This window comes from Micrasema longulum, unplaced genomic scaffold, assembly GCF_059751315.1.
Source record: "Micrasema longulum isolate JH-2025_06_02 unplaced genomic scaffold, ASM5975131v1 h1tg000087l, whole genome shotgun sequence".
NCBI classification, from domain to species: Eukaryota; Metazoa; Arthropoda; class Insecta; order Trichoptera; family Brachycentridae; genus Micrasema; species Micrasema longulum.
The window spans coordinates 895,396-915,748 of NW_028277293.1; the positions used below are offsets into that span (position 1 = coordinate 895,396).

Below are 20,353 nucleotides of genomic sequence, written 5' to 3' on the forward strand. Positions count from 1 at the left end.
TTATCAATTTTTCGTGCGAGTTCATCTTCTGTACTTGTAGAGTTTTTTTAGAATATTTGATGCTAGTGTGGAGCCCACGGAAGAAAAATACTCATTAAAGTGATTTGCCATTTCAAGGGAGTTATCATTTATATTTGTCATTCTGCCATTTATGTCAACGTGTTGTATTGACGAGCTACATTTACTGGTATGAGAAATTTCTTTTATTAATTCCAAATTTTTTTGTTATTATTACCGGCTTTGGAAATTTCATTTCTGTAATACTTTTCTTTAGTGCTAATGATAATTTTTTTATAAGTATTTCTATAATTTTTGTAGTAACGAATGGAAACATAATCTGTTGGATTTTTTTTACAAAATCTGTGCAGTTTGTTTCGTTTACATAAACATTTAAGTATTCCAGTTGTTATCCATGGCTTTAGTAGAGTGGTTTTAGATGTTCTACAATTAATGTATGATGATGAGTTTTCAACATGTTCACGCAATGTATTAATAAATGAAAGACAGGAACGATGTGCGTTAGTACTTTATAGAGTGCAAATCCATTTTTCTTGTGATACTAGATTACACAGAGTATACACGACACCTCGCCGTGCATACAGTTGAACTGTAGATAGGAGGTGGGTCTGGAGCTGCTATTTGACCGGCTATCGGGTGATAGCTTTCTTCAGGCTGAGGCTTTAATTTTCTTCTTCAGAAGGGGCAGGCGGCGACATCGAAGGCGGAGAGGGCGTAGATACAATAAAACACAGTCTTGGTTTATACACTATACACAATTTATTCATGAAAAAAGCAGAGGTTCTATTAAGAAATTTGTACCGTGCCGCAGTCGGGCACGGTACGGATTTGACAGGGTCTGATTCCCCGCAATCTGATACAAATATGTGGCTAGGGTCTCGATATTCTAACTTCTGCCCCTGCGAGTGACATAATTAACCGTCTTTATTTAAGAGGCAGCTAGTTAGATTACAAATCGAGACTCCTAGCCGAAAATAAACAGGAAAACCTGACATACAAATATTGACATAGAAACACTGGCACCGCACACTCTCTTCCGAGCGCCATTTGTCGCCCTAGCGGCCACTCGGGAAGCTTCAGTCGCGGCCGGGGGTTCGACCGCCTCTCCGTGGTCATTCCCACCATTTTCCCCGTGCAGCTACCATCTTCGCCTGGGCGCCCGCAAAAGGGCCGCTCGGCTTGGTGTCGGTGCCTAATGTTTGGCGCTCGTCCGCCGCGTCACAGGCCGCGTTGTACGTTCCCTCACCGCACGCGCGGCGATGTCCGATACACAGAGCTTTGTAATCAATTGTTTTCTTAATAGAGGATTTAGAAGAAACATTTATAGATTTTTTTAAGGGATAAGGATGCAATAATTGCATAGTGATCAGTTAAATCGCATTTGTATACAAACGTACAAAGACTATTCTTAGATTTAACAAAACGTGATCAATACAAGTAGACAAATTCCCACTTTGCGAGTGGGGACATTTACAGAAGGAGAGAGACCATGCATAGAAAGTATATTTAAATAATCATTTGCTTGGGGATGCATATTATTTAAATTTATTTCAACAGAGAGGGAAAAAGTTTTCGAGAAGAAATTTGGAAGTCTAGGCATTTACAGGGCTTATGACCTGTCATTGGCTGGTTTAAATATGAACAACTCCCTAGGGAGGAAATCCAGCCAGTCTGCAAGCATTTGGACATAATCAAACATTGTTGAATTACTACCTGGTAAAAGAAGAAGTATAAAAATTGGAAAATTGTTTCCAGGCGTTGCCTAGTAGGTGATTTGGTTCAGCCGGATGAATCTCACCCACGTGATAAAGGTTTCAGCTCTTTCACTTCACAAAAATCAACAGATGGAAGAGTTGAGGAAATGTGGATGTTCAAACATGGGCAGAATGGTGAATGTTACACAGTGTGTAAAGTGGCCACTTAAACCAGCCAATGACAGGTCATAAGCCCTGTAAATGCCTAGACTTCCAAATTTCTACTCGAAAACTTTTTCCCTCTCTGTTGAAATAAATTTAAATATGAACAACTCCCTAGGGAGGAAATCCAGCCAGTCTGCAAGCATTTGGACATAATCAAACATTGATGCATATTATTAATTATATTTATATTGATGTCTCCCATCACAATTACATTTTCAGTGGTTGTGTTGGTAATGAGAATATTATTCAACCCTTCTATAAAATGTCTTACATCTGATGTGCTAGGGGATCTATATATAGCAAATATTTTAGTCGAGTTGTATAAGTCAATTTCTAGGCAGTTTGATTTGACGATAGAGATTTCATTTATGGAACAAGTTATGTCATTTTTTATGAATACTACAATTCCATCATTTTGTAAGTTGTTCTTTTGCATGTAGTGATGAGTGTATTTATTTAATTGTTTGGGTATATAGTTATCTCCAATCCAACACTCACACAGAATTATAATATCAAAATCACAATCCAACGCTGAAAGCAGTATCATAAGTTCGTCGAAATTTTTGTTGATACTTCTAATGTTAAGATTTTTCTTTTATATAATAGCATAATTATACATTTTTACAATTTAAAAAAATTTTCACTTCTTATATTTTTACTAAAACTAAAATCCCACCAAGCCACTTTTTGTAGCTTGTTGGTGAAGATTATATTTATACTGACTTAATAATATTATTTACATTTATAAAAACAATGAATAACAGATAAAAATTAACAGGCGTAAAGATCAGAATAAACATGTTTATACAAATAATAGTATATAAATTTATTTTTTAAATACAAGAAAATATATGAAAAATTAAAATATTTACACCTAAGCTACTATTCATATATAAACTCTTGATCGAGTAGCCACTCTCTTATTTTGCTCTTGTTACAATCTGAGTTGAATTTAAGTTCTTTTGGTAATAAATTAAAAAATCTAGGTACCAAATATTTGAGAGTTCTATTTCCATATTTATTACATACTTTTGGTACTACCAAGCCATCATTAGGCGTGAAGCGTGTATTATGTTTATGTTAGAGAGGAAACTTGAATGTGTTACTATTAAATTGTTCCAAAATGATGCAAAGCCACAGTAGTCCTTAAACAGGCAGAGTTTTGATTGTTTTGTACAGGAGATCATTATTACTTCTTTGTTCGTAAATCTCTGCAGGTACAATTCGCTTAACTATAGAATACTGTAGACCCTGGATCATTTTAATATTAGTTTTAGTCGAATGTCCCCACGACTTTATACCATATCTTATTATTGATTCTACTAAAGAAAAATAAATAATTTTATGAGTGATTTTAGGCAAAATAAAAGATAACTTATAAAAAGAACTCACAAGAGTCCGCAATCGATCACAAAGTTTAAATATATGACGATCCCATTTAAAATTATGATCAATAAAAATACCCAAATACTTATACTCCTCCACGAATTCTATGAGTTCACAATTACATGTGTAAGAAAATATTTTCAAGGAAACTTCCTGCTCTAATAGTTTAGCTTTAATTTCATCATCCTTTTTCAACGTGATACAGGGAAAAGGATTGAAATTATCTAACATATCAACTAACTCATTCATAATGAAATGATGGAATTACAGTAGTTATACGAGCCTATTGTAAAACGGATCAAACAGGTATGCGTTATCCTTTGTTCACTTTGCTACAGAACCCTAAATACAATGATTGCAATTCCTACCTTATTCTGGGTTCTGGCACCTCTATTGATGGTGCTTCTATCGCGGCAGTCAAGATCAGGTCCAACCTTGCTGTCAGGAAGGAGGGGCACTTGACAAATTATCCACACAGTAGATTTAATACTTATTGATGGCAAAATATATTTTTGCGATCGCGGTGAGAATATGAGAAATCACATGTGCACGCGGTCGGTTCAGTCGTTGTTCTAGCGCCGGAACAAAATAGGTACCCACGGTACGAAAAATGCAACATCTTAACCAGGGTCCCGCAGGTAGTAAACAAATCCCAACGCCTCATCCTAGCAAATGTGCTATATATATATCAATGTGTGCACATAGATTCAGTGTGGCGTAACCACCTTACCTTCTATGTAACGAAGGGAATCAATTGACAAAGTAATTCGGTGCCATATGCACCACCAAGTGCGGATAGAGAAATGAGGGTGAAGAATAAAAATATACATGTTGAAAAGGGGTTTGATTCCCGGCAAGGAAGAGCAATAATTCATTTATATAACTACAATTTCATTTACGATTAACGGACTTGCAGATAACTGAAGCGTTGGAAGGATCATCTTGCCACCATGTACCAGATGACCGTAATATGTTTCGACAGCGTTAAGTGCCCTATGTATCTTTCTGTATGCAGATAATCCGTGTAAAGTTTCTCACGTTCTGGAGTTGGGAAGTTTTACACTTTACGATGGGGTAGGATTAAGTCCGGTCCCTTGGAAGAATTTTAGGGTTTACTCCGTTGTACAGAGTAGTGTTTTTATTACCTCCATAATATGTGCAAAAACCAAATTATTTAACTGTGGCGAGTTGCAAGGAATTTGCTTAGGCTAAAAATTTACCAAAACGCATGTGTATGATTGTTGTCATGGTCGGCATCCTTATTTTAAAACCCAATTTTATTATTTACTTATTTTTGCCAATGGTTTTATTAGTAAACACCGCCCCGGTGTTTTTCCATACATCAATGTTAATTCACTTATCAAATAATATCACATTGTTTTTTGTAAATCATAATTGAACATAGTTATGAAGAAAGCAGCCAGTCCACAATTTTGAAGAAATTATATATTGATGTTATCGGGTGCAGTCAGGTCAATTCTATGTCCTGCTAAAAACAGCCAGACTGCTTTCATACAAAAAACTGTATAATCACCTTCTGAAAATGGTGTCTATCACAAAAATGGCATTTCTCAATTTGCAGAAAACACCCACAGCACTAGGAAAATCTTATGGTACTTTAAAAATCATTACAACAGGTCAAATACATAATTAGATTCTTGTTTGTTGTATTTTAAAAAATCGAATGTATTTATTGTTTATCATTTGTTAAAGTCAAAAACATTCCAACTGCGGTGTAGATTTAATTATTCACTCTTTTCACAAAAGTGCTATTTTAGCTAGCTGCTTTCTGCATGCCTTCGTTCAATTGCAAATCAGAATAAAGAGATCAACTCTCAATCTGCGCTTTAGCACTGATGTACAGTCCGTCGTGTGTCATAGGTACTTGTAATCATTAAAACTGGTTAAATACATAGTTAAATTATTTTTTATATGGTAACAAAACAAATAAATGCATTATTTAACATTTTTCTAAGTAAAAAACATTCCAACTGAGTAGATTTGATAATTCACTCTTTTCACAAAAGTGTTATTATCTCAGTTTCACTTTTCTATGGCTGGCTGCTTTCTGCATAACTACGTTCAATTGTACATTTAAAAATAAAACTAACACCCGAATCACTGTTTGATGCAGTCAGCTTGACGGAATGTGTGAATTACAATTTCCATGATACAACAGTATTGAAGAATCACATCGGTAGTATTTATCGAATAGAGAAGAATCTTCGTTTTGTCGCCACCATTTGCATAACTGCCGGTTCCACCCGCAATCCAGAATATAAAATAATTGAGGGTACTCAAAACCTGTAAAAAAAAGACGATAATAATTAGGTACAATCGATAAAATCAAACATACGATCGATTTAAAATGAATTTCTTTTACAGATATTTTAACAGAGACCCCTAAAACAGAAATATGGCAATCTAGACATTTATACCGCTTATCTATTGATCCAGTACTTGACTACAAAGATTTGGACATACTCAAAATATTCTCAAGTATAATTTATGTTTTAACACCTACCTAATAATGTGTAGTAATCTTGATCCCCGAGGTGTCCCTTGAACGTATATTTTTCTGTAATGTTTTTTACGCTTTCTTCAGATAACAAAGATGTGTACAGCGAAGATTCTCTTATTCTGTCTAAGTTAAGCAATAAAACTCCGGAGTTCAATCCTGGATATCCGTCATCAATAACATCTATAGACTTAGTTAAGTTCTTTTGTCCGTTTTTCGGCTCAGAACCAATAAGAGTATTATTGTGTTTCTTTCTATATTCGCTGAGCACATGCCGATATACCGGAGACAGTTCATGCGCCATACCAAATAAATTGCTGGAGGAAAATCTGCAAAATATTAAACGTGTAAATAAAACATACATTTTAAATAACTGTTTTTGAAGTGAAAACTTGTTTGGGCACAGTGGGCAGACTGTTTTAAAACTTTATAATAAATACATGGCAAAGTGGCTTGCAAGGACTCTTGGCTTAAGTTTTTATTATAAAATGACTGAGACTACGCTTAGTGCCACGATTGTTTGTAAAATAAACGGAAAGGAAATAAATTATGTAAACTGATGGCTCATACAACTTTGGTGGTTGTTTCTTTGGCACAATTTTTTTGTGAAACTTGAATTTGGCCGTACTGTTTTTCTTTTGTTTATTTAGCTTCCAGCTTTAATGTTGGAGCTTGAGTAAATGTGGCTGAAAAAACAGGATTTATTTACATCTAACTACATACTCGGATCAAATTGATGTGAAATGTCACTTAAGCTCTTATGGCTCTTAGAGCCTCATATTGTATTTGCAATAATAATCAATCAATGAATTTCCAAATATAATTTATTATTTATATTATCATTTGAATATTTATTTTATTACTTAGGATCAATTACGATCACTATAGAAAAATCAAAGTTTGCAACTTTGATTATGTGGTTTTAGGGACATATTTTTTTCTTATACCAATTATTGAAATTTACTATCATATTTTGTTTTTAAAAATCTAATTTTTTGCTTTAAATAGTTAAAGCGATGCAATAACAATTAAATGTGTTTTTTTTACTACCATGACTAAGGAGATTTTTTATTAATAACTTTTTACTAATAAGAGGTAGACCCCCCCTTTTTAAGTTCTTGTAAATACAGTCGAACTCGGTTATAACGATCACGGAAATAGCGAGATCTCGGATGTAACGAGGAAACATCAGTTGACATTTTAGTTCATGGTTTTCTCCATACAATTATTCACTGTTATAACGAGCTACTTCTCGGACATACCGAACAAAAGTACTGTCAAAAATTACACAAAAAATCTTCAATTGTTAAAAACATAATTATCGAAATAAAAACCTAAGTGATAAAATCCAAACGGTCGGCTAACATATAGGATAAATAGCGCCGGGCGTTGGGATCGGATTATGTTTATGATAGCTATGTAAGTGTCTAAGTACCTAATTGGATTTTTCGCCAACAATATTGAAAATTGAACACACATGGTTTTAAAAAAATCCAAACTTTGTGAACTTAGTAAGTGCCGGTTCGGCACATTGCTACAATTTACAGCTGCTTTTGTAGTTTATGAATGACATGCTTGTTTTGGGGGTTTTTAAGGGGTTTTTTAGATTTTTTAATGTTCTAAGCTTATTTCAATACACAATAAACATTACAAGTGGGTGATGTCAAATGAGTTCTAGACCAGATCAGTTAAAACTTAACCCCTGAATTATAAACATGTTTACTAACAAGAGGAAGTGTCTCTCAATTCGTGAAAAAGTGGCAATTATTCGTGAAATCGAACGTGGCGCGAAAAATGTGGAATTGTGGACAAAGTTTTTTCTATCTTCATCCACAGTGTCAACATTGTTGAAAAATAAGGATATTTATTTGTCTGCATCTGAAAAGAATATCACGGACACACAAAAAAAAAAAAAAAGAAAGTGCGATCGTACTATTGTCGATGACGCATTGCTCCAATGGTTTTGTACCCGAAGAAATGCAGGATTTTCCATCAATGTAACATATTTACTTGTTTACTTAGTGACAACGTGCAATAGCGATAGTATAAAAAAAACATTTATCTGGTATAACGAGTAACGTTTATAACGAGCTACTTCAATCGGTCCCATCTTCCTCGTAATAACCAAGTTCGACTGTATATAATTTTATATTTTCATATGACAATGGCCATTCATTAGAGCCTAGAACACATTGTATAAGTAAAACAGTATTTTGAAATGTTCTTACTTTTTAAACTGTTGATATAAACCAGATATACTTGCTTTAAATACTATATCACAATCAAGAAGAATTACTTGTTTTTGAGACTGTGGTGCCAAACGATGCAATCCTAGAGATATGTAAAACAGTGCATCAGAGTAATAAGTTCCTGAAATAATAAACTGTAATTGAAATTCAAATACCAAGTAACATAAGGTTGTTAAAAAAAACTGATAGGTGGAAATAAATATTAATGTGGTATTTTTTTTTATTTATTTACAATTTTAAAAAACCCGTTAGGGTTACATTAGAAATGTAATATTGTCTAGTCATTTTATGTCTCGTCTAGTCTAGTTAGTTCAGTGAATATGAATAATCAAAATAAATGTTTCAGAAGACACGCATTGATTATTACTATTTTTTAAATGTACTGTTAAAACATCAAGAAATGATTAATTTATCAACAAGTTCAATTAAAATGTTTCATCAAATCTACATCAGAACTAAGCAATAACATAGGTGTTCAAATATTTTATGTAAAAAAAATTATGATGATTTATGGTTTAGCATTTTGCAGTTCATAATATTATTCAGTTCATAGAACATTCGAGGCACACCACAGTGAAGCAATGAAGAACTTCAGCCCTACAGGAAATTGTATCCAAAAAATGCTTTCTTACGCGGGGTAAACATAAGAGCATTAAATTATGCAGCAAAGTTTCTTGAAAATGTACAAAAATATACTTTAATAAAAACGAACTACTTTGAACGACGTCACTAGTTCATATGAATCAATCAATGATAAGAGGACTGTGAAAGATTTCCGGTTTACTTACCGTCAACGGACCAATCGGCAGAACTGACCGAGAAGAAGCGGAAGAGAATTTGAGACGTCGCACGCGGAGTAATTTCAGAAATACAAAACTTTAAAAAGCATTGTGCTGATAATACGATACATAAATTAGTCTATTAACAAATAAATAAAAAAACCACTGAACTTCTTCATTGTTATTGGATCTTGGAACAACAAATCAACATCTAATAATTATTCATAAAAAAAGTATTTTTTTGGTGCAAAATTTTGATAAATGCATCCAAAATGATGGGCATAGCATAACCTTTGTAATAGATTAACGATCAATCACAAAGGTTAAAAAAAATCACTTGAATTTAAGTATTTGTTCTAAATAAAGACAGGAAAGATTCGTATTTCTTTAATAAAAAACAATTATTTGTAAATAAATATGATATTTTAACATACGAGGGGAGATTCAAAAGTAATCTACCTAGGTGTGAAGAAACAGACTTATGGATTTTTTAATATTGTTTTTCTATGTAATCTCCTAGAGCAATACATTTACTCCACTTCGCAGGGAGCGCGTTAATACCGTCAGAAAAAGATCTCAACTCTTGGTCTTGAAAAAACGTCAGAACTGCGCACTTGACTTCATCATCTCCCGAAAATCTCTGTTCCCTTAGGTCTTTTTTCAAGTGTCGAAAGACATAAAAATCACAGGGGGCCAGGTCTGGATTGTAGGGAGGGTGATTTAATGATATAAACCCCAATTCAGTCACAGCAGCCTGAGCAATGCGGGACTTGTGTACGGAGGCAATCTCATGAAGAAGGAGCACCCCGCGACTTGACTTCCCCCGTCGCTTCTCCAGTATCGCCGCCTTCAGTTTTTTCAAAACACCAGCATAGTAGGCCACTGTGATCGTCTCCTGGTGGAGAAGGTAATCAATCAATAGCAAACCTTCACTATCCCAGAATATGGTCTCCATAATCTTCCCGGCGGCCAGATGATTCCGAAATTTCTTGGGCGGCGGAGAACCCTTATGTTTCCACTGCATTGACTCTTGTTTTGTTTCCAGATCCCAATGGTGATAATGATAATGATAATTATGGATAACTTATATAGCGCCATTTTCGAAATATAATACCGCAAGGGTGCTTTACAAAGTGATAATATAAAGATATAAATTTAATTTTAACATTAACTTTTTTAATTTAAGAAAAATCATGGTTCATGGAATCCAGGTTTCATCACCCGTCACTATTTGAGACAAAAAAGCTTCGCCGCCTTCCTCAAATAGGTCGAAATTTTCTTTTGAAAACTGAACCCGTCGTTCCTTCTGGAAAGGCGTCAGCATTCTTGGAACTCACCTTAGTCATCCCCAAACCTTCCTGTAAGATTCTTAGAACTGAAACCCCATATTCATTAGCTATTTGAGAAGCTTTTGAGCATTGGTCTTGCAATACCATTTTTTCTATTTTTACCACTATTTCGGGCGATGTTGCTTCAACCGACCTTCCACTGCGCAGGTCAACTTCAATGGACTCACGACCCCACTCAAACTGCTTAGCCCAATATTTTACGGTGTAATAAGAAGGTGAAGAGTCATCGTATGCTGTCATACACTCATTTATTTGCTTTAATCCATTACCTTCCTTTACTAAAAATTCGATGACGGCACGATGCTTTAAACTCATTTTATCCATTTTTATCGCACCTTGATGCACTCAGCGACCAATTATTCCAAGAGCTTACGCGCGACTGAACTAAACTGAAGTGGCCTGACACCACAAGACATGTCACAGCTTGCAACAAACCTGCTCAATCCCGCACTACGTATCTATCATAGATAGGCTATTTGAAGGTCCCCTCGTAGCAATCAATAAATTAATATAACAGTTAGTAGGACAAATGTTATCAACCGGTTTTAAGTGACGGTGTTTTAAAAATAAAAACCAACCTGGAAGTGAACTGAAGTGTGGTGTCATAATCCCAGTAATATCTTCAATTTCGTGGGCACTATTCTCTAAACTATAAAAGGTCAAATACACAAAGGATTCCAGATGCACATACTGTTTTGCGAGAACACTGAATATAGATTCAATTATGAGTTTGCTGGCGTCATCTGATAACATATTAAAATGTAGTCGAGTTCCATCACTATGAGTGAATATGCTTTGTAATAAAGTCCTTAATTTGTTGATTAGCGCGTTATTTTCCGATGTCTTGCTGAATATAATCCATATATTAATCGTGTTTTCAACTTTATCATTATCATTTGGACTTTTCCCTTCAAACACGTAGGGTCCGAATTCATTGTTTTGATAACTGGATTTATGTTTGATACGATGGAAATCCCGAGGGTAACTTTTAAATATAAAATAACAAACCAAAATAAACAAAAAGAATATTAGGTTATAGAAAACTTTTATATATAAACCCATTTAAACGATCACAAATCAATCGACAATTTGCAATTGATATCAGTACACGTAAAAATAGTTTTTTTATTTATTATAAAAGGTAAGCAAAGCAAGCACGGCAAATGCGGAAAATCATACGAATTTTACAATTCCGACTTTTGAAAAAAATCACAAACAGAAAACAGATGCAGCAGCGTCTCGGGTCAACCCATAGACTATTTAACTTACAAAACGGGGCATTCTCCCGATGGTTCATTTCACACGCATCGTCTAAAACAACACGGCAAAATAAAATTAGGATGGAATGACATTTTATCACGGGGGGGGGGGGGTAAAATAGAATTAAAGAATAACCTTTTTACTGGGGGAGTTTTGGTTATTTATTGAGTGGCGATGAGAGAAAAATTGAGATGAAATTTGATCATCTCGGAGGCTGTGAAAAATCAAGTTCTGCGTTCGTGCGTATGAATAGACGGAAGCTGTCCGTCTCTCCGCTAACTGAGAGAAAGCGGGAACATCTGCCGAACAGAAACTTGAGATGAATTTGGAAGATCGCGTCTTCCTGGTGCCTTATCGAATATGTGGTATAGTAAGTTACTTCGCCATGTATTCCCATTTTTTCATGATGATATAATCCTAATTAAAACTAAATGAATTTAAATCCCCAAACCAAAATAAAGAAATCTTAAATCTATTCTGAAAACGAGTAAATTGGAAGATAATTTAAAAAGCTTGAATGTTTTATGTACCTTTGTTTATTAAGCTAGAACATGAGAATAATCTTAGAACTAGTTACAAACATGAGAGAAAGAAAAATACTTACAGATCTAGGTCCTTAATTAATGCAGTTCGTAATAGTCACTCTTCACTTGATTTTATAATTTAAAACAAAAATACCTGCTTATTGTACGGGGACAAAATATTTAAATTCCTGAATATTTTAAACAGGTATGTTTAGCTCGTATCAATTTATTACATTTTTTATGTATTTATTTAGAAATTGGGTAAAGATTAGGCGGCCTTATAGTGCACTAGCTATTGTGTTTACTTGGAATTAAAAAAATGATATGGTAAAAAATTCCGATCTACGTCATTTTATCGTGCCGTATGGATTTTTGTCATGCTGTGTGAAATGGGCCGTCGTCGATTCATCTATGGTTTCCAATGTCACTTTGCCCACAGACAACAGATATCTAATTTGCCCGAGACCATCAAAACTCAAAATATCTGTAATCTGTGCTCAAAATGCATTACAAAAATTCTGACACGAAGTTCTCTTGTTTTGATCTGCTATTTGTTGAATATCAATAGCATTCAGAGATGATGTAGAACTATTACTAGTTATAGCATTGACAGTATTTTTTCTTTAGTTCACAGTTTCAACTTTTTAATATTTGGTTTTTCTTCAAGCATATATAACAAATAATAGTCGTTGACAACGAACCCGGTGACCACGGAGGCGGCTTGTGACAAGCCGTCTCCTACTTCTCCACCTGACGTAGATGCGCAAGCAAGGAAAAGAAGAGATGGTGACAGCCTGGGTGATACATTTGTATAAAAAAATCCCAGAGAATCCACCACAGTTAACAATTATAAATTGACAGATATAGGACCATTTACTGTACATGTACAGAAAATTAGCGGAGATGGTAATTCAAATTCTATTCACCCGATTCATTTTGGCAACTTTTTATTCCGAAATAATATTAAAAATATCACTTCTGGCGGTGTTAAATCTCTCGGAAAATTTAAAATTTCCCTCGAATTCAAAGACTATAGATCGGCAAACATATTTTGTGCATCTCCTTCTATGTGCAATCTGTATTCTGCTACTATCCCTTCCTACCAGGTAACACGAATGGGAATTATCTAGGGTATTCCGACTGACATGTCAGATTCGGAAATCATTGATGAAATTTCTGTTCCCGAGTACTTTGGTAAAATTAAAAAAATCCGCTGTCTTAATTATAAAGACACTAAATCGGGAACAATTCAGTGGCTTCCTCCACAATCTATTGTAGTAACTTTTGAAGGACAAAAATTACCAAAAAACGTATTTTTACATTACAACTCCCTTCCAGTCGAACAATACATATTTCCGACCATCTTGTGTTTTAGGTGCTGTCGTTTCGGACACATCAAAACTGCATGCAGATCTAGTCCTCGCTGTTTTAAATGCAGCGAAGATCACTTGGAAGAGGATTGTCCCAAAAATTCTCCTCCTGTCGGTGTAAATTGTTCAGGTTGCCATATGAACAAGCTACAACTGCCCTGATTATACTAGACAAAAAAATATCAAACACATAATGGCGTCCCAAAATATGTCCTTTTTGAGGCTTCCAAAAAGGTTTTACCTTCAAAATCAACTTTTGCCGAAATAACTTCAATGCCATCTTTGTTAAATGTTCCGCAATTTACCCAGACACTTGCAAAACAATCTATCCATGTCTCAGATAAATCTTCGTTTAAAAAAACCTCTTACATTCCGCACTCCGAAAACATTTCAACCTTCTTAATTATCTCGTGATCAGCCATTATTAAATTTAATGTTATTATGTCCTAACGGAAACTCATAAAATGAGTCTCCCGATGGAATCGCCCTTAACAACAGTTCTAGTCTTTCTGAAAATCCATCCGTAAATTCAGACATTATACAAACATTACTGACTCTTCTTCTTAATATTATATCTAATAATAAAATACCGTCCAATGCTACCGAAATTATTGCTAACATCTCCACTTCCTTAAATTATAATGGCGGTTATCTTTCAATGGAACTGCAGAAGCGCCATTTCCAATAAATCTAATCTTCTCTTTCTTCTTCAAAAATATTCTATTTCTTCAGCGGCCACATCTGAGACATGGTTTAAACCCTCTTTTGGGGATGTGCCAGTGAAGACAAATCAGGTAAAAATATTATTGACTTTTTAGATATTTCAAATTTTTGTTTACTAAATAACGGTTCTCCGATTCGTCTCGGTTCACCCAGTCAGCACGCTAATGCACTTGACCTTTCTATGTCTTCGAACTCTCTAGCCTCTCTTCTTTTTTGGGACATCATTTCGGATACCTGTGGAAGCGATAATTTTCCGATTATTTTGTCTTTTCAAACATCTCAAACCAATAATACTATTACTCGTCCTAAATTTAGACTTTCATCTAAGAAAACCAACATATCTGGTTTCCAATCTGAACTTGAAAAAACCTTTCTTCTTTAGAACCATCTGAATCATGCATAGAATCTTATGACAATCTAATAGGCATTTTGAAAGAAACTGCTCTATGACACATTCCTTTTACTTCTATAAATCCACTTAAACCAAATCCAGCTCCATCAGCTAGCAAAAGCTAAAAGATTATTTCGGCTAAAAAAACGAAAAGGTTGGCTAACATTTTGTGAAACTCTTTCACCTACATCATCCTTAACTACCATCTGGAGTATGATTAGAAAGTTTAGAGCCGCTTACAATCTCCCAATTTTTCTAACTCCATATAATATTTGTATTAACCAGTTCATGGATAAACTTGCTCCCCCATCTTGCCAACTACCACAAAATACCTCTCTCCAAATTAATTCTCTAGATTTCCTTAATTCTCCATTTGTTTTATCTGAGCTTCAACACATTCTTCAAAATTTAAATGACTCTTCTCCTGGGCCAGACAATATTCCATACTCAATAATAAAACTATCAAATTCTAAATTTCATATTTTTCTTAGTATTTACAATCAAATATTTTAAAAAGCAACAATACGTTGTTCCAATTTTAAAAGGTGGTAAAGATCCCACCTTAGGATCTTCATATCGTCCAATAGCTTTATCATCCTGTCTTTCCAAAATAATGGAACATCTCATAAAAAATAGACTAGACTGGTTCACTGAACACCATCATCTTCTTTCCAAATTCCAGTTTGGTTTTCGTAAAGGAAAAGGAACTCTAGACAGTCTATCTATATTCACAACTGACATCAATCTGTAATTCTCTCGGAAAGAAAGTTTAGTTGCAGTTTTTTTAGATATCGATGGAGCTTTTGATAATGTTGATATTTCTGTGTTTCTTGATAAATTAATTAAATTTAAAGTTCCACTAAAAATAACGAATTTTTAAAAAAAATATGTTTTCCGAGAGGATTATTCACGCGTTTGTTCAAAATTCGATAATCAGCACGAGAGTAGTCTGGAAAGATCTTCCACAGAGCTCAGTTTTGAGCCCTATATTATTTAATATTTATACACGTGATTTGGAAAGGTTAATAACAAAAAATTGACGGATTTTATTATTCGCTGACGATTTTACCATTTATGTCTCGGAAAAAAGTATTTTAGCCGCTGAAACGAAAGTTAAAAATTCCTTAAATGATTTAAGTTCATGGCTTTTGGAAAATGGTCTGAAATTATCACCTCTAAAAAGTAAAGTAATGATGTTTTCCAAAAAAAGACGTCCCGTTAGCCTTGATATTAAATTTGAAAATCTATCCCAAATCATTCATCTGTTAAATTTTTGGGTCTCAATTTAGAATCGTCTTTGTCTTGGTCAGTTCATATTAACGAAATTGTAGCAAAATGTAACACAAATTTTAATATTCTTAAATGTACAGCTGGAATTTGGTGGGACCATCTGTCTTTCGAATAATGTACAATGCTCTTATGCGATCGCAGATGGATTATGCATCCTTTCTTTTTGGGTCTCTTCCGAATTATTTGTCAAAAAAACTTGACCAAATTCAGTACAAATCCTTACGGTTGATTGCAGGATGCATGAAATCTACTCTAGTTAATGTACTGCAAGTGGAAAATGTTGAGCCACCTTTGGAAATTTGCTGCCAACATTTATCAAATATTTTTTTGTCAGTCGTTTAAGTTCATCTTCTCATCCGCTGATTCTCAAATTAAAACTTTTGCACAGTTATTCTTATTCCCTTCCCTACTGGCGAAGAAAAAAGAAAGCTTTGCTGGTTTTGAGTTATAATTCCTTGTTCTTTTTTGCAACGGAAATATTTCGCAATCATTGACATCCAATATATTTGCTTCCCTTTGAAAGCCTAATTTATAACCCTGATATATGTTTTAGCGTTATGACTGAAAGGAAGACTGAATGTTTATTCAGGTCTTATCAACAAAATCAAATTGAATTTCTGCAATCAATCCAAGGTAAGTGGTCAAATTTCAAATATTTTTATACAGATGGCTCCAAATCTGTTTCAAATTCCTCTGCTGGAGCTGCATTTATATGCACAAATCCATCTTATTCATGTACTTTTAAACTTTCACACAATTGTTCCAGTTTTGAGGCAGAGGCTGTTGCTCTTCTTGAAGCGTTGGAATTTATTCTCCAGAAAAGCATTTAAAAAATCGTTATATTTTCTGACTCTCTAGCCTCACTTAAAAAACTCAAATCCTCGCCTTTTAAATCAACGTTTTCCACAATATTTTGCAAAATAAAATTCTGTCTTTTTGAGTTGAGTCAACGAAATTAAAAAGTTACATTGACATTGATCCCTAGTCACGTGGGTATAAAAGACAATGAAAAAGTAGATTTAATTGCAAAACAGGCTTGTATCAGTGGAAAGGTTAAGTATGATCGTGTAACGGCAACGGATTTGTACCAAACTATAAAAAAGAATAGTCGAGATGTATGGCGTATGCAGTGGAATGAATCTAAATTGGTAAAGGGATCATTTTACGCTTCTATACAGTCAAATATTTTCAAAAAACCGTGGTATGTAGGAACAACTCTCTCAAGGGATAAAGTAGTAACAATATGCAAATTAAGATCAGGTCACGGCTGTTTTCCATCACATTTATTTAAAATTAACTGTAGGAACTCTCCAATCTGTGAGTGTGGTGAGAGTATTGGTAATTTGAACCATTTAATTTTAAATTGTTCTTTAATGGAAAGCAGACGAATTGATTAAGGAAATCCTGATGCACTTTATAACATTACCAATTAACATCCAAATGTTACTTTCATGTATAAGAAACTGGGGTATAATTTCTGCAATATGTAAATATTTGTCTGATAACAATATGTGTATATAGATTTTCATGATTTAAAATAGTTTCTTTGTCTGCAACACTTATTAAAATTGTATATATTAATTGATTGCTTCATAATGTTATCAAATTTATTGTAAAATATAATCATCAAAAAATTATTGTTGTATCTGAATATTTTTAGCTCTTATTATGTAAATAGAAATAAGTTTTTATAAATTATGTTTATATCTGGAATAGTAAACCTATGTCAAATATTTTTTTAATATATATTTTTGTTGTAATAATATTTTTTGATGATCGAAAATTTTGGCCTAAGTATAGTTAATTCTTATTCGTCATCTTGCATAATGCTGAGTGTCATGCTCTATGAGAACGTGTACTTGGCGTTAGAGTTAATAAAAAAAAAATAACTGCTGTTTCAAAACAGTAACCCTTTCGAAACACTTAAAACAGTTTCACTAAAATAAATTAAATCGTTTAAAAAAACAAAAACCAAATGACCAGGCGCAGAAGTAAATAAAAAATAAATTTTGCCTCGCGTGAAAAATTCAACGCTCACCGCATTCCGTACCGCGCTCCACCCTTCAAATTCAAACTTCAAATCTTTATCCATAATACTTACCTACTCACATTATAATCTCCCAAGGAAGAAGTACATATACATAATACGCATGAAATCTCCCCGTTCCGTCTCTACTCCACCGCTCACCCTCGCAGTCCCGTGCCCTTGTCCATCCGCATCTTAAAAACGAAATTTTGAACAGCACAAAGTCGTAACCGTTGTAAAAGAACACCAAAAACTAAAATTGATTCCACAACGGAGTTGCAAATTAAACTAAAACAGTGTAGTAACTAGACGTGGGTAAGACCCTGTCACCGAGAGGATACGTATCACTTAATCTGCATTACCAAAGTGACCAAATCTTTTAAGTAGTTCAATCGAACGGATGTATCTTTTGCACATTCGGCGCATTTAGGTCATCATATTTCCGCATATTTCGCATCTCCGTATCATTTGTGTATTCATATATTTCATGTCTTTCATGTTTCTAGTTCATTTTGTTTGCTTGAGCCAAATGCGTATGAGCGGTGAATGAAACAATTGGCAATTCTAAACTTTTGGCTGGTTTGTCAGCATGATTTTCTTTATTGATTTTAAAATATTGTTTTTTAGATATAGTATAACGATGGCAACCCCATCAGGGTGGCAACACTCGGACACTTCCGCCACCCCTAGGGTCAGCAGCCTGAAGCTCTACCCTCTCCCTCCTCCTGCAGAACTCACCGTGTACGCATCGTTGTTGTGTTGCTCTGTACATATTTTCTCTTGGTGAAATAAACTGTGTTTTAAGAACTGCGAGTTTTATTAATTGGGATAGATCCTCCAATTGTTTACAATTATAATACCACAAACATGTAGAAAACAGATAAATTATTTTATTTTCAAAAAGAACATTAATACTAAAAGGCATTTTTATGGAACAAATTAACACAGAAATTATAATTCATGCAAGGTTTATTTATTTTTTATATACATTAACAATTATTTTGTTAACATATTACAACAGAGATGAAGAACATTTAAGAGAAGGTAATATAAAAGTCTAGGCATCTACAGGGCTTATGTTATGACCTGTCATTGGCTGGTTTAAGTGGCCACTTTACACACTGTGTAACATTCACAATTCTGCCCATATTTGAACATCTATATTCCTTCAATTCTTTCATCTGTTGAAGTAAAGAAATTGAAAAAATAACATTTTCAGGCGTTGCCTAGTATGCAGGTGAAATAATTCAATTAGATGAATCTCACCCGCATAAATAAAGGTTTCAGCTCTTTAACTTCACAAACATCAACAGATAAAAGAATTGAAGGAATATAGATGTTCAAATATGGGCAGAATGGTGAATGTTACACAGTGTGTAAAGTGGCCACTTAAACTTAGTCTTTAGACTTAGTGGGTAACAAATTCTTATATGTATTTTTTTAAATTATAAAATAAACGCTGCTCTGCAGCACTGAAACTGACAACCAGCCAATGACAGGTCATAAGCCCTGTAGATGCCTAGACTTCTACATTACCTTCTCTTAAATGTTCTTCATCTATGTTGTAATATGTTAATATAAACAGCTCCCCAGGGAGTTTAATCCAGTCCTTGTCTACAAAAATTTGGACAAACTCAAAATATTGTTGAATTATTTTATTGTTATTTTTTTAAATAATAGATATTTTAAACCCCCTTATCGCCTTACCCTTAACGGGTTATCTTTTTTTTAAAGTAGGTTTTTATATATATAACGTGTGCAGTTGTACAATATATTATAAAATAAACAAATGCAAATGAAAAAAAAAGGTGGAAATATTTTTTTTTAAAACAATTATTGGCCTCTAGCGCAAAATGGATAACTGACCTAATAAGTTTTTCCACAATTAGGTTGTTATTTTTAACATTGGTGGCGCAGTTGGTTAGACGGCCAACTGTGAAACTGGCGTCGCGGGTTCGATTCCCGCCAGTTGCAAGAAAAATACCCAAGAAAGATTTTTTCTCAATTGGTCCGGGTGTTGTGGTGTATTTTTTATTACCTCCTTCCATATCCCCTCTATCCCACCTGCAGACAACCCTCAAAATAGAGGCTTAGCGGGTTATTCCTAAAAAAAAAAATTGTTTCATTTGTAATTATTTTTAATGTTATAACTTCCAATTGGATTGTTATTCTGTAATTTTTATATTTTAATCTCTTTTTATTTTAAGTGACTTTATATTTTTTGATGTTATTTATTATGACTTAACACGGGCACAGTCTAAAAAGCCATTATAGGTTAGTGAATATGAATGTTTTCATAATAATATAATAAATAAATCAATTAATTAATAAAAGTGTTTCTTTAAATATTGATATTGAACAGAAAAATATATAATATCTCATAAATTTGAGCAAACAAACTAATCTCTTGTTTACATTTGAGGGCATAATGAAATAAGAATACTTAATGTTTACATCTTAACGTAAATAATAATTCATAAAATCGCATTTTTATCGTGACATTTTGTAATTAGTGTGAATTAAGTTTTAAGTGCCGCCTTTGCCGGGCGGT

General features: G+C 33.9%; 1 protein-coding gene and 1 long non-coding RNA gene across 3 annotated transcripts; one reads left to right on the top strand and one right to left on the bottom strand.

Moving 5' to 3' along the window:
• Positions 1-754: 754 nt before the first annotated feature.
• Xxylt (Xyloside xylosyltransferase) lies at positions 755-11,453 on the bottom strand. The gene is made up of 4 exons (XM_088234625.1): positions 10,797-11,453; positions 8,070-8,211; positions 5,848-6,170; positions 755-5,627 (listed from the first exon to the last, which is right to left on the bottom strand). The coding sequence occupies exons 1-4, from the start codon at positions 11,278-11,280 to the stop codon at positions 5,458-5,460; spliced, it is 1,119 nt and encodes a 372-aa protein (XP_088090751.1). The 5' UTR covers positions 11,281-11,453; the 3' UTR covers positions 755-5,457.
• Positions 11,454-12,002: 549 nt separating this feature from the next.
• LOC148284812 (uncharacterized) lies at positions 12,003-18,609 on the top strand. Of its 2 annotated transcripts, XR_015823863.1 has the most exons (4): positions 12,060-12,908; positions 13,378-14,166; positions 16,330-16,409; positions 18,430-18,609. It is a non-coding gene; the product is annotated as an uncharacterized LOC148284812 (long non-coding RNA). The 2 variants fall into 2 exon arrangements; XR_015823862.1 differs by having other exon boundaries at positions 12,003-14,166.
• Positions 18,610-20,353: the final 1,744 nt, after the last annotated feature.